The 14,559-nt window shown below is 44.2% G+C and overlaps 1 protein-coding gene across 9 annotated transcripts in view; it reads left to right on the top strand.

The window, feature by feature from the left end:
* Positions 1-230: 230 nt before the first annotated feature.
* LOC137351605 (transducin-like enhancer protein 4) overlaps positions 231-14,559 on the top strand; it is a 194,012-nt gene continuing 179,683 nt past the window's right edge. For 8 of the 9 annotated variants that reach the window (XM_068016196.1, XM_068016202.1, XM_068016200.1 and 5 more), the window contains exons 1-2: positions 232-927; positions 2,810-2,907. In XM_068016196.1, the coding sequence (XP_067872297.1) occupies positions 904-927; positions 2,810-2,907 (122 nt within the window). In that variant the 5' untranslated portion in view covers positions 232-903. Of the gene's footprint in view, positions 928-2,809; positions 2,908-14,559 lie in introns of all 9 variants that reach the window. The other variant, XM_068016204.1, reaches the window with a different exon arrangement.

Here is a 14,559-nt window from a genome sequence, read left to right on the forward strand (position 1 = left end):
GCGTCCTATATGTTTGCTGGGATTTGTAGTTCTCCGCACCCCCTGTGGAACGGGTGTCGGCTGCTGAGGCGACTACACCTCCCAGCGGCTCCCGCGCAGTCAGGGCTTCAGGCGGCGCAGCCGGAGCCAGCCAATCCGCAGCCAGCTGGGTGTTGGATTGGCTGGTGGGGGAAGGTGACCGCGCCGCCCCACGTGGGGGAGCCGGCGCCTTATTGGCTGGGGGTGCCGGATTGTGTGTATCCAATTGAGGGAATTCTCAAAGATGTTGCAAAGAGAGCTGAGCGGACTGGGGAGGTTTGCAACAGTGAAGCCAGTGTTTCATTGAGTAAAACGGGACAGTTCTTGGAATATCATCCTTGATCAGATCATTTCTTTTTAAGCATGAACTTCCTTCGTGGAAGGGTTTTGTTCTTTCCTTTCATGACACTTTGAATGGCTTCTGGTCTCTAAAGACATCGCTTTGGCTCCCGGCAGCAGCTTGGACTTTGTGACATTTTTTTAAGTTGGGATCGTCAGAGGTGGACAGAGTGCGTGAGTGTGTTTTGTTTCATGGACATCACAACATCGTGTTCCTTTGTACAGCCCTGGATTTACCCCAGCCCCGATCTGCGGCCGAAGCTGCCCTGGATTTCTTTGCTGACCTTTTGCGTGTGTATTGGGGCGATGTGATCCGAGCTGCATTTTGCTGAGGGATGGTTTTGTGGTGAGAAACCAAAAGGCACTGCTTCCCATCTTGGTGATGTTTCGAAGCTGAAAATTACCACTGACGTTTATTTCATTCCTTCCCACGACTCTAAAAAGTCACCGGAGACATCGCTGCGCGCATGTGTGTATGTGTGTGATTTCTTTTTAATTTAAAAAAGCAGTGGGAGAATATTGAGGAGAGAGGAGCAGCATCTAAGGATGTATCCACAAGGCAGGCATCCCGTAAGTACCAGTTTACTCAACAACATTGCAAATCACAGACGAATGAGAGGGAAATAAACATGTACATGGTCATGTATTATGGTGTCTGATATTCTGATGAAAAGGTAACATGCCAATTTCTTGTCAATTTCTACCAATGTGAATACCGACGATCATTCCTAACATGGAACACACATCCAGAGAGAATTGGCTAATCTATTATGTATTTTGCTTTCTGATCCCTGCAAGTTAGTGCTATTTAAATGCGAATGAGTTTTTGTTTACGGTAGGAGAGTAAAACGGCTGTAATTTCCCCTGTATAGTTGAACGAACGATTGTGCTTTGTTGCTCAAGACTTGTCTGTTCAGACCTGCTTTAATTATTTGTGGGGGAGGGCCGGGACTTCCTAATCACTGGACATTCAGATTCAGTGCACGACGACGCTGATGATCTGAACATCCTGCCCACGTCGCTTCATGCAAATACTCGAAATGTTATTTCTTTTTTTTTTCTTGGTGGGCGGGGGGTATTTTATTTATAAACGCACGAAAATCCAGCAGGTGGCATTGGTTGGTGACATTTCCGCAGAGGTTTCATTTGTTTCCGTTTCTATCTCGAGTTAATCGCCATGTCAGATGTGACCAAAATATCGCAGCAAAATAACTTTTCGTGCACCGAATGTTACACGTGTGATCCTCAACACTTGGAACCCAGCGCCTTCCGCGAGCAGAATGGACCTAATTCAGAGTCTGGAGCTGTAGCTGGCGATGATATTCAATGATAATGTCACAAGTGCAGAGAATTTAAGATGGTTTTGTGGTGGTGGGGGGGAATATTTCCACTTGACTATGTAAAATATTGGATTTGGATCAGTATATTATTGTCAAAAATCCTTCAGGGAGATTTTCGACTGAATTACACCAGTAGGTTCCCAACTATTACTTGTTACTCAGACACCTGTACGGTTTTCTCTCCATATATGGAGAAATTGTATCAAATTTGAGTTTTTAAAAAATTATCTGAAGCCTTTCACTTCCCCCCCCCATATGTTTAATAATCCCAAACAATTGTAAAATGCAATTCTGATCTGATTACCTTCTCTCTCAATCGCCTCCCCCCACCCCCGCACTCGCCATCACCTTTCAGTAAAAAAATTGTATTTATATAGCGCCTTTAACATAATAAAACCTTCCAAGGCACTCTACAGGATCATTATAAAACTCAGTATGACACTGAGACACCAAGAAGGATATTAGGTCAGATGACCAAAAGCTTGGTCAAAGAGAGAGGACTTAAAGGAGGAAAGTGAGGCAGAGTTTTAGGGAGGGTATTCCAGAGCTTGGGGGGGGGTGGGGTCTAGGCAACTGAAGACGCAGCCACCAATGGTGGAGGGATTAAAATCAGGGATGCACAAGAGGCCGGAGTTAGAGGAGCGCAGATATCTCGGAGGGTTGTGGGGCTGGAGGAGATTACAGAGATAGGGAGAGGCATTTGAAAACCAGGATGAGAATCCAGTTTGGCGCCATAGGGTGGAGTGCACAATAAAACGGGGTGGGGTGGGGTGGGGAGGGGGGAACGGGCTTCCTGGAGAGGGAGGGTGGCGTCTTGTACCCCAGGGCTGCATACACTGGCAGGTCCTCTTGAATTATATTGCCACATCAGTGTTCGTCGATTAGCTGAACCATTTTGCAGAGATAGTGATGTAACTGCAGCCCTTTTTTTTATCTTATCAGTGGTTGTGAGGTGTGAAGAAGGCCTGTTATCCTGATGTGCCTCTCTCTCTCTCTCACACACACACGTTTTGTTTACCAATAGCAATAGAATGAGAAACCATATGAATCATAAAATGTGACTAAAGATCATTACTGCATGGGAAGTTTAAATATGTTTCTTTATCACGCAGGCACCTCATCAGCCGGGACAGCCATTTAAGTTCACAGTGGTGGAGACATGTGACCGCATCAAGGAAGAATTTCAATTCCTGCAGGCACAGTACCACAGGTAAAGCAATTATTAACAATCAACATTGAAAGTGGGATCAAATCCCATTGCAGCTGGTCACCTCTAACTCTCCTATTCCTTGGAAGTTCTGTTGTTCTTTTTTTCACAGAGAAAGAGCAGTTGCCTTTCAAAAATGAGTGTTTACTGTTTGAATCGGAATCATAGCAAGTTCTGATATGATGGGAATATCCCTACAGAAATTAATAAGGGGAAAAAACAATCTGGAAACCTTAAACATACAAAACAAAATAGAAAATATTGGGAATACAGAGTCAGTAACTGAAAATCTAGATTAACAGGTTAAGTCTGGACCCACCTCACAACTATTCTAATCAAGGTGCTGAATCTAAAATATTAACTAGTCTTTCCAGAGTCAAGGTTCCAGTTGCTGACAATCTAGTTTGAAAAATAAAACCAGCAAAATCCCTGTTGATATGGCCGGTTGGGTTATAGGATCACGTTACAGGATCTGATATAGCTTCAGGTTCTGTGGCATTATCATCCTGATACTTTCTGTCAGGTGTTAAAACTTTAAAATCCCAACTCTGTTACAGAAATGGATCATGTGAGGATGCGAAAAAATAATTGAAGATGAAAGTTTGCTCTCTTCTATTACAAGTGAGGCTTGGTAGCTTGGTTCAAGTGCTCACAGTCTACCCTGAGTCACAAGGGTTGTAGGTTCAAGCCCCCAAGCCTGTCTCATCAAGGCTGACACTCCAGTGTGCAATTGTTGCTTTCTAGATGGTGCCGTCCTTTTGGAGGAAATTTTAACCTGTCTTGTCTGCCTGTTTCACTGGTTTATGTGGATAACTACTTCTCATTTACATAGCCTCTTTAACTCAAACAATGTCCAAAGGTAATTTTGGAGATAGGAGCAAGGGAAATGGATACTGAGCCAGAAATGTAGAGGCTAGGAAAGATGACCAGACTGGCTGAAGAGATGGGTTTTAAAGGGAAAGAATTGCATGGCTATGGTGAAAGAACAGGGGAATGGGACTAATTAGCTGCTTTTTCAGAGAGCCAGCACAGGCACGATGGGCCAAATTACCCCATTCTATGCCATATGAGGACTAGGGGACACTAGGGATTGAAGCTTTGGGGCAAGAGATGCAAGGGGATGTAAGGAAGAACTTTTGTATGCAGCGAGTGGTAATGATCTTGAACTTGCTGTCTACGAGACTGATGGAGGCGGAGACGATCAATTTTGGAAAGGAAATTGGATAGGCACTGTGTTACGACCAACTGCTCAAGACGAAACCCCCAATCAAAATATATAATTCTGATTGTGGTGGAGAAACGCACTGTTGATTCAGTCCCGCCCCTCCATAGATCACCTAACATACCAAAGAACAAACAAAGAACAGTACAGCACAGGAACAGGCCATTCGGCCCTCCAAGCCTGCGCCGATCTTGATGCCTGCCTAAACTAACACCTTCTGCACTTCCGGGGCCCATATCCCTCTATTCCCTTCCTATTCATATATTTGTCAAGATGTCTCTTAAATGTCGCTATCGTATCTGCTTCCACCACCTCCCCTGGCAGCAAGTTCCAGGCACTCACCACCCTCTGTGTAAAAAAAAAAACTTGCCTTGCACATCCCCTCTAAACTTTGCCCCTCGCACCTTAAACCTATGTCCCCTAGTAACTGACTCTTACACCCTGGGAAAAAACTTCTGACTATCCACTCTGTCCATGCCGCTCATAACTTTGTAAACCTCTATCATGTCGCCCCTCCACCTCCGTCGTTCCAGTGAAAACAATCCGAGTTTATCCAACCTCTCCTCATAGCTAATGCCCTCCAGACCAGGCAACATCCTGGTAAACCTCCTCTGTACCCTCTCCAAAGCCTCCACGTCCTTCTGGTAGTGTGGCGACCAGAATTGCACGCAATATTCTAAGTGTGGCCTAACTAAGGTTCTGTACAGCTGCAACATGACTTGCCAATTTTTATACTCTATGCCCCGACCGATGAAGAAAAGCATGCCGTATGCCTTCTTGACTACCTTATCCACCTGCGTTGCCACATTCAGTGACCTGTGGACCTGTACGCCCAGATCTCACTGCCTGTCAATACTTCTAAGGGTTCTGCCATTTACTGTATACCTCCCACCTGCATTAGACCTTCCAAAATGCATTACCTCACATTTGTCCGGGTTAAACTCCATCTGCCATTTCTCCGCCCAAGTCTCCAACCGATCTATATCCTGCTGTATCCTCTGACAATCCTCATCATTATCCGCAACTCCACCAACCTTTGTGTCGTCTGCAAACTTACTAATCAGACCAGCTACATTTTCCTCCAAATCATTTATATATACTACAACGAGCAAACGTCCCAGCACTGATCCCTGCGGAACACCACTAGTCACATCCCTCCATTCAGAAAAACACCCATCCACTGTTAGCCTCTGTCTTCTGTGACTGAGCCAGTTCTGTATCCATCTTGCCAGCTCACCTCTGATCCCGTGTGACTTCACCTTTTGCACCAGTCTGCCATGCGGGACCTTGTCGAAGGCTTTACTAAAGTCCATATAGACAACATCCACCGCCCTTCCCTCATCAATCATCTTCGTCACTTCCTCAAAAAACTCAATCAAATTAGTAAGACACGACCTCCCCTTCACAAAACCATGCTGTCTCTCGCTAATAAGTTTGTTTGTTTCCAAATGGGAGTAAATCCTGTCCCGAAGAATCTTCTCTAATAGTTTCCCTACCACTGACGTAAGGCTCACCGGCCTATAATTTCCTGGATTATCCTTACCACCCTTCTTAAACAAAGGAACAACATTGGCTATTCTCCAGTCCTCTGGGACCTCACCTGTAGCCAATGAGGATGCAAAGATTTCTGTCAAGGCCCCAGCAATTTCTTCCCTTGCCTCCCTCAGTATTCTAGGTTAGATCCCATCAGGCTCTGGGGACTTATCTACCTTAATGCTTTGCAAGACACCCAACACCTCCTCCTTTTTGCTAATGAGATGACTGAGACTATCTGCACTCCCGTCCCTAGGCTCATCATCCACCAAGTCCTTCTCCTTGGTGAATACGGATGCAAAGTACTCATTTAGCACCTCACCCATTTCCTCTGACTCCATGCATAGATTCCCATCTCTGTCCTTGAGTGGGCCAACCCTTTCCCTGGTTACCCTCTTGCTCTTTATATATGTATAAAAAGCCTTGGGATTTTCCTTAATCCTGTTTGCCAATGAATTTTCATGACCCCTTTTAGCCCTCCTAACTCCTTGCTTAAGTTCCTTCCTACTGTCTTTATATTCCTCAAGTGCTTCATCTGTTCCTAGCCTTCCAGCCCTTACAAACGCTTCCTTTTTCTTTTTGACTAGGCTCACAATATCCCGTGTTATCCAAGCTTCCCGAAACTTGCCAAACTTGTCTTTCTTCCACACAGGAACGTGCTGGTCCTGGATTCTAATCAGCTGACGTTTGAAAGACTCCCACATGTCAGATGTTGATTTACCCTCAAACAGCCGCCTCCAATCTAAATTCTTCAGTTCCTGCCTAATATTGTTATAATTAGCCTTCCCCCAATTTAGCACCTTCACCCGAGGACTACTCTTATCCTTATCCACAAGTACCTTAAAACTTATGCTACCGAAATGCTCCCCCACTGAAACTTCGACCACCTGGCCGGGCTCATTCCCCAATACTAGGTCCAGAATGGCCCCATCCCTAGTTGGACTATCTATGTATTGTTTCAAGAAGTCCTCCTGGATGCTCCTCACAAATTCTGCCCCATCCAAGCCCCTAGCACTAAGTGAGTCCCAGTCAATATAGGGGAAGTTAAAATCACCCACCACTACAACCCTGTTACCTTTACATCTTTCCAAAATCTGTCTACATATCTGCTCCTCTACCTCCCGCTGGCTGTTGGGAGGCCTGTAGTAAACCCCCAACATCGTGACTGCACCCTTCCTATTCCTGAGCTCCACCCATATTGCCTCGCTGCATGACCTCTCTGAGGTGTCCTCCTGCAGTACAGCTGTGATATTCTCCTTAACCAGTAATGCAACTCCCCCACCCCTTTTACATCCCCCTCTATCCCGCCTGAAGCTTCTAAAGCCTGGACCATTTAGCTGCCAATCCTGCCCTTCCCTCAACCAAGTCTCTGTAATAGCAACAACATCATATTTCCAAGAACTAATCCAAGCTCTAAGTTCATCTGCCTTACCTGTTATACTTCTCGCATTGAAACAAACGCACTTCAGACCACCAGTCCCGCTGTGCTCAGCAACATCTCCCTGCCTGCTCTTCCTCTTAGTCCTACTGACCTTATTTACTATGTCCTCCTCATTTACTTCACTAGCTGTCCTACTGCTCTGGTTCCCACCCCCCTGCCACACTAGTTTAAACCCTCCCGAGTGACGCCAGCAAACCTTGCAGCCAGGATATTAGTGCCCTTCCAGTTTAGATGCAACCTGTCCTTCTTTTACAGGTCCCATCTGTCCCTGAAGAGAGCCCAATGGTCCAGATATCTGAAACCCTCCCTTCTACACCAGCTGCTCAGCCACGTGTTTAGCTGCACTATCTTCCTATTTCTAGCCTCACTGGCATGTGGCACGGGGAGTAATCCAGAGATTACAACCCTAGAGGTCCTGTTTTTTAACTTACTACCTAACTCCCTAAACTCCCCCTGCAGGACCTCATCACTCTTTTAAACTTTTTAACCATTTTAAACTTTCCAAATTAAAAAAAAACACAGCCAGATTGACCATCCCCCAACCCCTGAATGAGGCGAGCCAAACCAGGTGTCTTTCGATCAACAAATTAACTGTTTAATTCGAAAAACTAAATTCTTAAACACTACTGAGATATAAACAACATTTAAAATAGAAAAATTAGTGTCCTCGCAGATTTACACTCCTACCGAAGTGGAATCTTTCAGTGTGGAACAGTCCAAGGTTGCTTGAAGTCTTCTCAGCCGTCAGATGGGGGGGAAAAAAGGTTCTTCAACAGTAGGACAGTCAGTAGTTTATTTCAGAAGAGAAGTGATGCTTTTCTTCTCCAGTGATGAATCTCAGCCGATCAACAACTTGCAAACACTTCAATGAATCAGTTTGGCTTTAGAATTTTTGAGGGATGAAAGATTGTCACAATCTAACTTCCCTTCCTTCAGTTTAAATTTATCAGAGATTCTTGTTCCCTTCATGCTGGTCCAACTGTCTGTCTGTGTCTGTTAATTGTCTGTCAAAAGCCAATTTTTCAGCTAGTTTCACACATCAAACGGCAACATTGTATCTTTGTCCTTGGTCTCCAAATGGTTGTATCCTGCGGCAATGAGAATGCATTCTTTGCCTCAGTCCCTGGAGCTTGCTGCCTTAAAGCAGTACTGATCCTTTTCCAGCCTTAAAGGCACACCGCATACTTCCCGGAAAAGAAAAAAAAAACTACAGAATCATAACAACTGGAGGGACATAAACTTGCAGGGATAGTGCGGGAGAATGAAACTGACTGGATTGCTCCACAGATAGCTAGCATGGACTCGATGGGCCGAATGCTCACCTCCTGTGCTGTCATGTCTCAATGGGAGGTGGAGAGAGGTTTAGAGAAGAAATTCCAAAAAGTGGCTGATTAAAATCCCAGGCACTATTTGAAAAACATGAGCTCACCTGATATCCTCCTGGCCAACATTTCTTCTTTAATTTTCACCAAGCATTTAGCCATTTATTTCATTGTGTCTAAATGGCTGCCACGTTTGCGTACATAACAACAGTCACTACTATTAATGGAAAGTGTAATGCTTTGAAACATCTGCGATGTGGTAAACTGCTATATTAATCCAAGATGGAAGCTTTCCTTTTCAATATGTTGTGAGTAAATTTAGATGATCTCATTCTTGGCTACAAATGGTAATCCTCACTTATTACAAGGATTTCAATAAAAGAATAATGATGGGTATGTGAAATGTTGATATTATGTCTGCTTAAATGCGAAAAAAACACCTTGTAGTACAGTTCTGGATTCTGTCTTGCCAAATTTGGAGGGAGCATTCTGAGTTGTACTGCCCTGGGATGAATTATGAGCATTTATAGGTTTGCCACTGGTGTTGGGAGCAATTTGAGGTGCAGATTCAGAAATATTATACCAGAAGGGCATCCACAAACACTAAAGAGTAGTCGCATAAGTGCGATTAGAATTATAGAAAGAGACCATTCGACCCATCACGCCTATGCTGTCTCTTTAGAGCTGTCCAATTTGTTTTACTACCCTGTTATTTTCTCATAGCCCTGCATTTTTTAATACCTTTTCCTAGCATTTCTCAAATTCCCTTTTGAAAGTTACTATTGAAATTGCTTCCACCATCCTTTCAGGCAGTACATTTCAGATCATAACAATTTGCTGCACAACAAAGTTTCTCCTCATTTCCTCCCTGGTCCTTTAGCTAAATATGTGTCCTCTGGTTACTGATGTGCCTGCCAGTGGAAGCGGTTTCAACTTATTTACACTATCAAAGCCCATCAGAATTTTGAACATGTCTATTAAATCTCCCTGTAACCTTCTCCGCCCTAAAAAGAATAATCCTAGCGCCTCTGGTCTCTCCCAAGTTTTCCCAATAGTGCATTGAAGTCGATACACTTAAAAAAAAAGCCCAGCAGCAGCACTGTATAAAACACTCCAAGCTCTGCTTTCATGGTTGATCTGAACCTCCTTGATTGGATTACTGTGTTGTAATTCCCTGACATGCATCCATTATCCGCTATTTATTTACAGCTATTTGTGGCTGCCATAAACCTATGCAAAGTAGCTTTAACCAGTTCAGTGCTGAATTCTCTTACAAATGTTCAGTCATCTTTATAGCGGTTGGACGATGGCAAACATGGCACATTGCTTTCATATTGCTGGTGGCACCAGGAGCCAACATGTGGGTCTGGCACTGCAACTCAAAACATAAACTTGCCAGCAGTGGGAAGATCTGTTCTCCCAGTTCTTTCTAGCCTCCAGCCTAGGTAAATCTGAGCGAGGTTACTTTGGGGTTGGAGTTGGGGCTTGGCAGATGTCCTGGTGTGCCAAGAGAGCTGGTCTTAGATTAGCGCAGAGACCCGTTTACTCTCTAAAGGTTGATTCTGATTGAAGGTGACACTGACCTGACTCTGGGATGATGTAAACAGCGAGCTGTGTCATTCTGTGCCAGTGTGAGGCTTCACTGCCAACAGTGCATTTCTGCACCCGGATTGATTGCCACACTTGATTAGACTCTTGCTTTCTGATGGTGGAACAAGGGGATTTTTAAAGGAGTTTTAACCGAGTCTTGCTGCACATAGTTAACCAGAATATTCTTCTGGCACAAGGAGGATTACCAGTAAGTAGGGCGACTGGTTTGTGGTTTTTCACTGAGAAATGGAGAGGTAAACAGCAGCAAAAAATTCCTGGAATGCTATGTAATTAAAAACAAAACTTGACTTATTTAGTCACCATAACCCAGTGACCCTGATGATAAGGAATCACAACGCCTTCATATAGTGGCCAACATTTCTTGTTTTTCAGTGAAAAGTGGATAGAATTGCAGGATGTGGTTCCCCAAAACACCAGTAAAAAATCCTATGTAATTAAAAATAGAATTGTAGCCCTGTAGAGCACTAGGAGACTGGCTGAAAGATGGTCTGAGCTTAGTTTGACAGCTTTGTGTGCCTCTTTGAGGAACAGTGCATCAATGCAAGGAGTTGCAGACTCTACTGACATTTGCCACATGCAGGTGTTCCTGAGTGGCTACGTGGTGGCAAAATGAAATCCAAGCCCTGGTCTCTATCCTGGCACTAATTTTAAGGGTTAAATAATGCCAGCCAGTAGAATAACTAGATGATATAAGTGATCATCACTCTGAGTGACAATCGAAGTGTGTCAAGTTCTGGCCACTCCTGAAATGGTAGCTGGCAATACACAGTTCCCAATCTTCCCTCTGCTTCCTTCATGCTGTGCAAGTAACTGAGATGTCTACCAACCAATCTGTTTTGACTGATAAACATTTGTGTTCAGCAACCTTTCACCTGAGGTTTTGCAGATCCCGACTTCCTTTGCTCTGCCATTGCGTGCTCAGTTGTCTAGGTCTTAATCTCTGGAATTGTCTCCCGTAACTTCTGCACCTCTCTCTCTCATTTAAGATGCTCTAAAAAAAAACGGGAAAATTTTGATCAAGCATTTGATCACCCATCCTATCGTATTCTTTTTTGGCATGGTGTCAATTTTTATCTGATTTACGGTCCTGTGAAGCGCCTTTGGATGTTTCACTGTTAAAGGTGTCATATAAATGTAAGTTGTTGTAATAAATATGCTAGCATTTCTCCTGGGTATTGCTGGTGGTGTGCTAGAGGATATGCTGCTTTATAACTATAGAGGTGCTGTGCCTGTAATTTGCAGTTGCCTTGTCAGATCTGCTAATTTGTGATGACGAGTCAAATGTGGTCAAACTGAAATTACATAAAATTTACAGTACAGAAGCAGGTCATATGTTCCAACTGCTGCATGCTGGTGTTTATGCTCCACGTGAGTCTCCACCCGCCCTACTTCATCTCACCCTATCCGCATAACCTTCTATTCCTTTCTCCCTCAGCTAGCTGCCCTTGAAATGCATCTCTGCATCGGGGATCATGTTGCAGGAAGCACAAAACTTTTAATAAATTCATATAAGATCTTCCATTGTTCACAGTGACTCAGAGGATCAGCTGAATGTGTAACGTCTGGTGTGATAGATAAATATGACAAGAACTAAGTGACGCCTACGTGAAAAGCTATATGCAAGACTTTTAATATATTACAGATTGTGATTCCACCTACTTGTGTTCAATCCGCTAAGTCAGGTATCCAAAATCCCTTTTTGTTTTCACCCCCTCGTTTATCTAGCATTCAACGTGCCAGGAGAGAGAAGACATATATATTAAAACTGCTTGCTGTTAGGGATCATTGAATATTTTTAAAGCTGAGGTAGATAGGTTCTTGTTAGACAAGGGAATCAAAGGTTATCCGGGTAGATGTGAATGTGGAATTCAAGACACAAACAGATCAGCCATGATCTTATTGAATGGCGGAGCAGGCTAGAGGGGCCGAATGGCCTACCTGTACTCCTAATTTGTATGTTCGTATGTTATCAGCAGGGGATCACCCTTCTGATGACAACTCAGTGATCCGCTGCTGGGCATTACTATTGGATAGGGGCACGACTGAGTTCAGCTTTAATGGCAAATCGCTAAAAATTCATTGTCTAGATCGCGCTGTTAAAAATGGCTGCTTGAGCTCCCTGAGGGTATTCAGTGAGCAGCTGAGCCTTACACACCAGGAGGGATAATTGCACCCCCCTGCCCACCCCAACCCACCCCCACCCCAGTCTAGGTAATCTCAGCCAGGTTGGCAGTCAGGCTGCTACAGTTGGCCTTGTGCATCCTGTGTTGGAGACAGGAAAATTGGCCCAGGCTCCTGGCCCTGATTGGTAGGTGATGAGGCCTGCCTGAAAAGTGGGTACACGTGGCTTTAGGGGAGCACAGGGCAAGGCTCGCTTGTGACACCCGCACAAAGAATCTGCACTTGTGTAAGTCCTCAAAGGACAGCTGGTACCCCAGCTCGAATCGGCGCCAGTGAGGAGCCATTCGGAAGACAAACTGGCTAAAATGTATTCATTGAGTGCCAATGCAAAATAGCCTATACGTCACTTTCCACCCACACCGTACCCGCTCCTGTTCCGGCTCTCCACCACCCCACCCCACCCCCTTACCCCCACCACATCCCACCCCAGCCCAGTCCAGGCAGGAATGTTTGCATAAGCCTGCAATGTGTGTGTGAAAGGGAACTGAGAGTGCAGAGTGCAAGAGGACATTGAAATTTCATGTTCAATTCAAACGGAAAGAGCGGTGCCATGCATTCTGAAAGCACTCTGTGTGTTGACAGGTTATTTATGAGCTAGTGCAATGATAAAGAGGAAGGCGGGTGTGTGTGAGAGAGCGAGCGAGAGACTTCACCATGTTATCCAATGGACCCTAATTAGGTTTACTTTCCAAGTATAATAAACTTGCCTTGAGAAAAATAGGATTAAAATTGCACTGATTTGGCAGAGTAATAAAAAGCCAAGTATGAGTGTCAGAACTAAAGATGCTGAACATTTGCCCCAGCAGATGTTTTGTGCTTTAATCTCAAGCAGCAGGAAGTGACATATGCCCTGTGTTAACAGCTTTGCTCTTTAGGAAGCATTGCCAGTGAATGCTCAGCGGTCCAGACTACTGAGGGAAGGCCAGTGAATGTAATTAAGGAGGGCTAATTAGTTCCCAACTGGTTTTGGGGGAGAGGAGGAGGAGGAGGGGGTGGTGGATGATGTTTTTATGGAATGGTAAAAGTGCTGTAAAATTATGTTGTCTGATCGTTGTGTTAAGCAACAGTCTCAAATCCCAGGTTACAGCAAACATTTCAAAGGTACCTGTTTCATAAAGTAGTGGCTTGTATTTCGCAATGGAATGCATCTGTTTTCCAAACATTTTCATTGTCGATGAGTTTATTTCTGTGAGTAATGTACACAATATTCTTTTAGATTGAATTTGCTCCTTCCATATTGGCCCTTCTTCCTGCTTTTACTCTCATTCCTCTCTCCAAAGATGTTGGTCTTTCCTGAAGTTAAAGTTCAACAGATCAAATACTTGCTCTTCATCTGTGAACTTAAACAGCGAGTGAGTGTTGGGAGGCAATTCCACCGTTGGGGGCATCGTGTGATCATGGCCACATTCCAGCAGCAGTCACTGGATAGCAATCAGAAATGGCAACCAACTCTGCCCCACTTCTTTATCTGAGGGTGTTGAGGCCATTGGCAATGACCAGCAATGCCACCACAGACTGTGAATCTTAATGTGGAACATTTTACCGAATAAGCAATTTGGGGAAACAGATAAAGTTCTTTGTTATTTACTCCTCTTACCATGTTCTGGGACTCCTCCCATTTCCTCCTCCCTCCTCCCCACCAGCCATGCTACATCCCATATCTTGGCCAAAATAATAAGACAGGGTCCTTACTGCCATGTTTCTGCCAATGCTGCTTATGAACCAGTTATTAGGAGGCACACTATTGACAACATCTTGGCATGACTCGCCCTCTAGTTTATCCTTTCCTCCTTGTGGGAAAGCATCTGACCTCAGTCTCTCTGTGGTCATAAATCCACTCCATGGCTCGGAGTATTACGGAGCTCCAACCTCGTCCACCAACATCTTGGCTGAAAATGAATGGTTTTGCCTGGGAGCATTTCAGTCCTTTAAAACATCTGCCAACATTCTGTTTTTCTTTAAAATATTTGGCAGCATGCAGAAGGGTGCAAAGGTTATTACGAGTTAAGAAGCTATTGGTGACTCTTGCATGCTTTGAGAGAGCCCCACTTGTAATCACAATGGGGTGTATGATGCTGTTATCAACAATGATATTTGGCTCTTAAAATATTAGGAACATAGGAATTTCTAGACGAAAAAATGACCAAGAACCACTGAGTTCGACTTGTATTACCTGGAAGTGAAACGATACAACAAGAGTTGTTAACTAATTATAGCAAGCCTTCTATTAATTATCTCATTATATGAACTTCTTGTTTTATTATTGAGAAACTGGATGAAGAGCATAGAACCAATTGCAGGAGATAATGGGGGTAGGGGGGAGAAAGGGCAAGAAAATACCATCC

Source organism: Heterodontus francisci, chromosome 36, assembly GCF_036365525.1.
Source record: "Heterodontus francisci isolate sHetFra1 chromosome 36, sHetFra1.hap1, whole genome shotgun sequence".
Classification (NCBI taxonomy): domain Eukaryota; kingdom Metazoa; phylum Chordata; class Chondrichthyes; order Heterodontiformes; family Heterodontidae; genus Heterodontus; species Heterodontus francisci.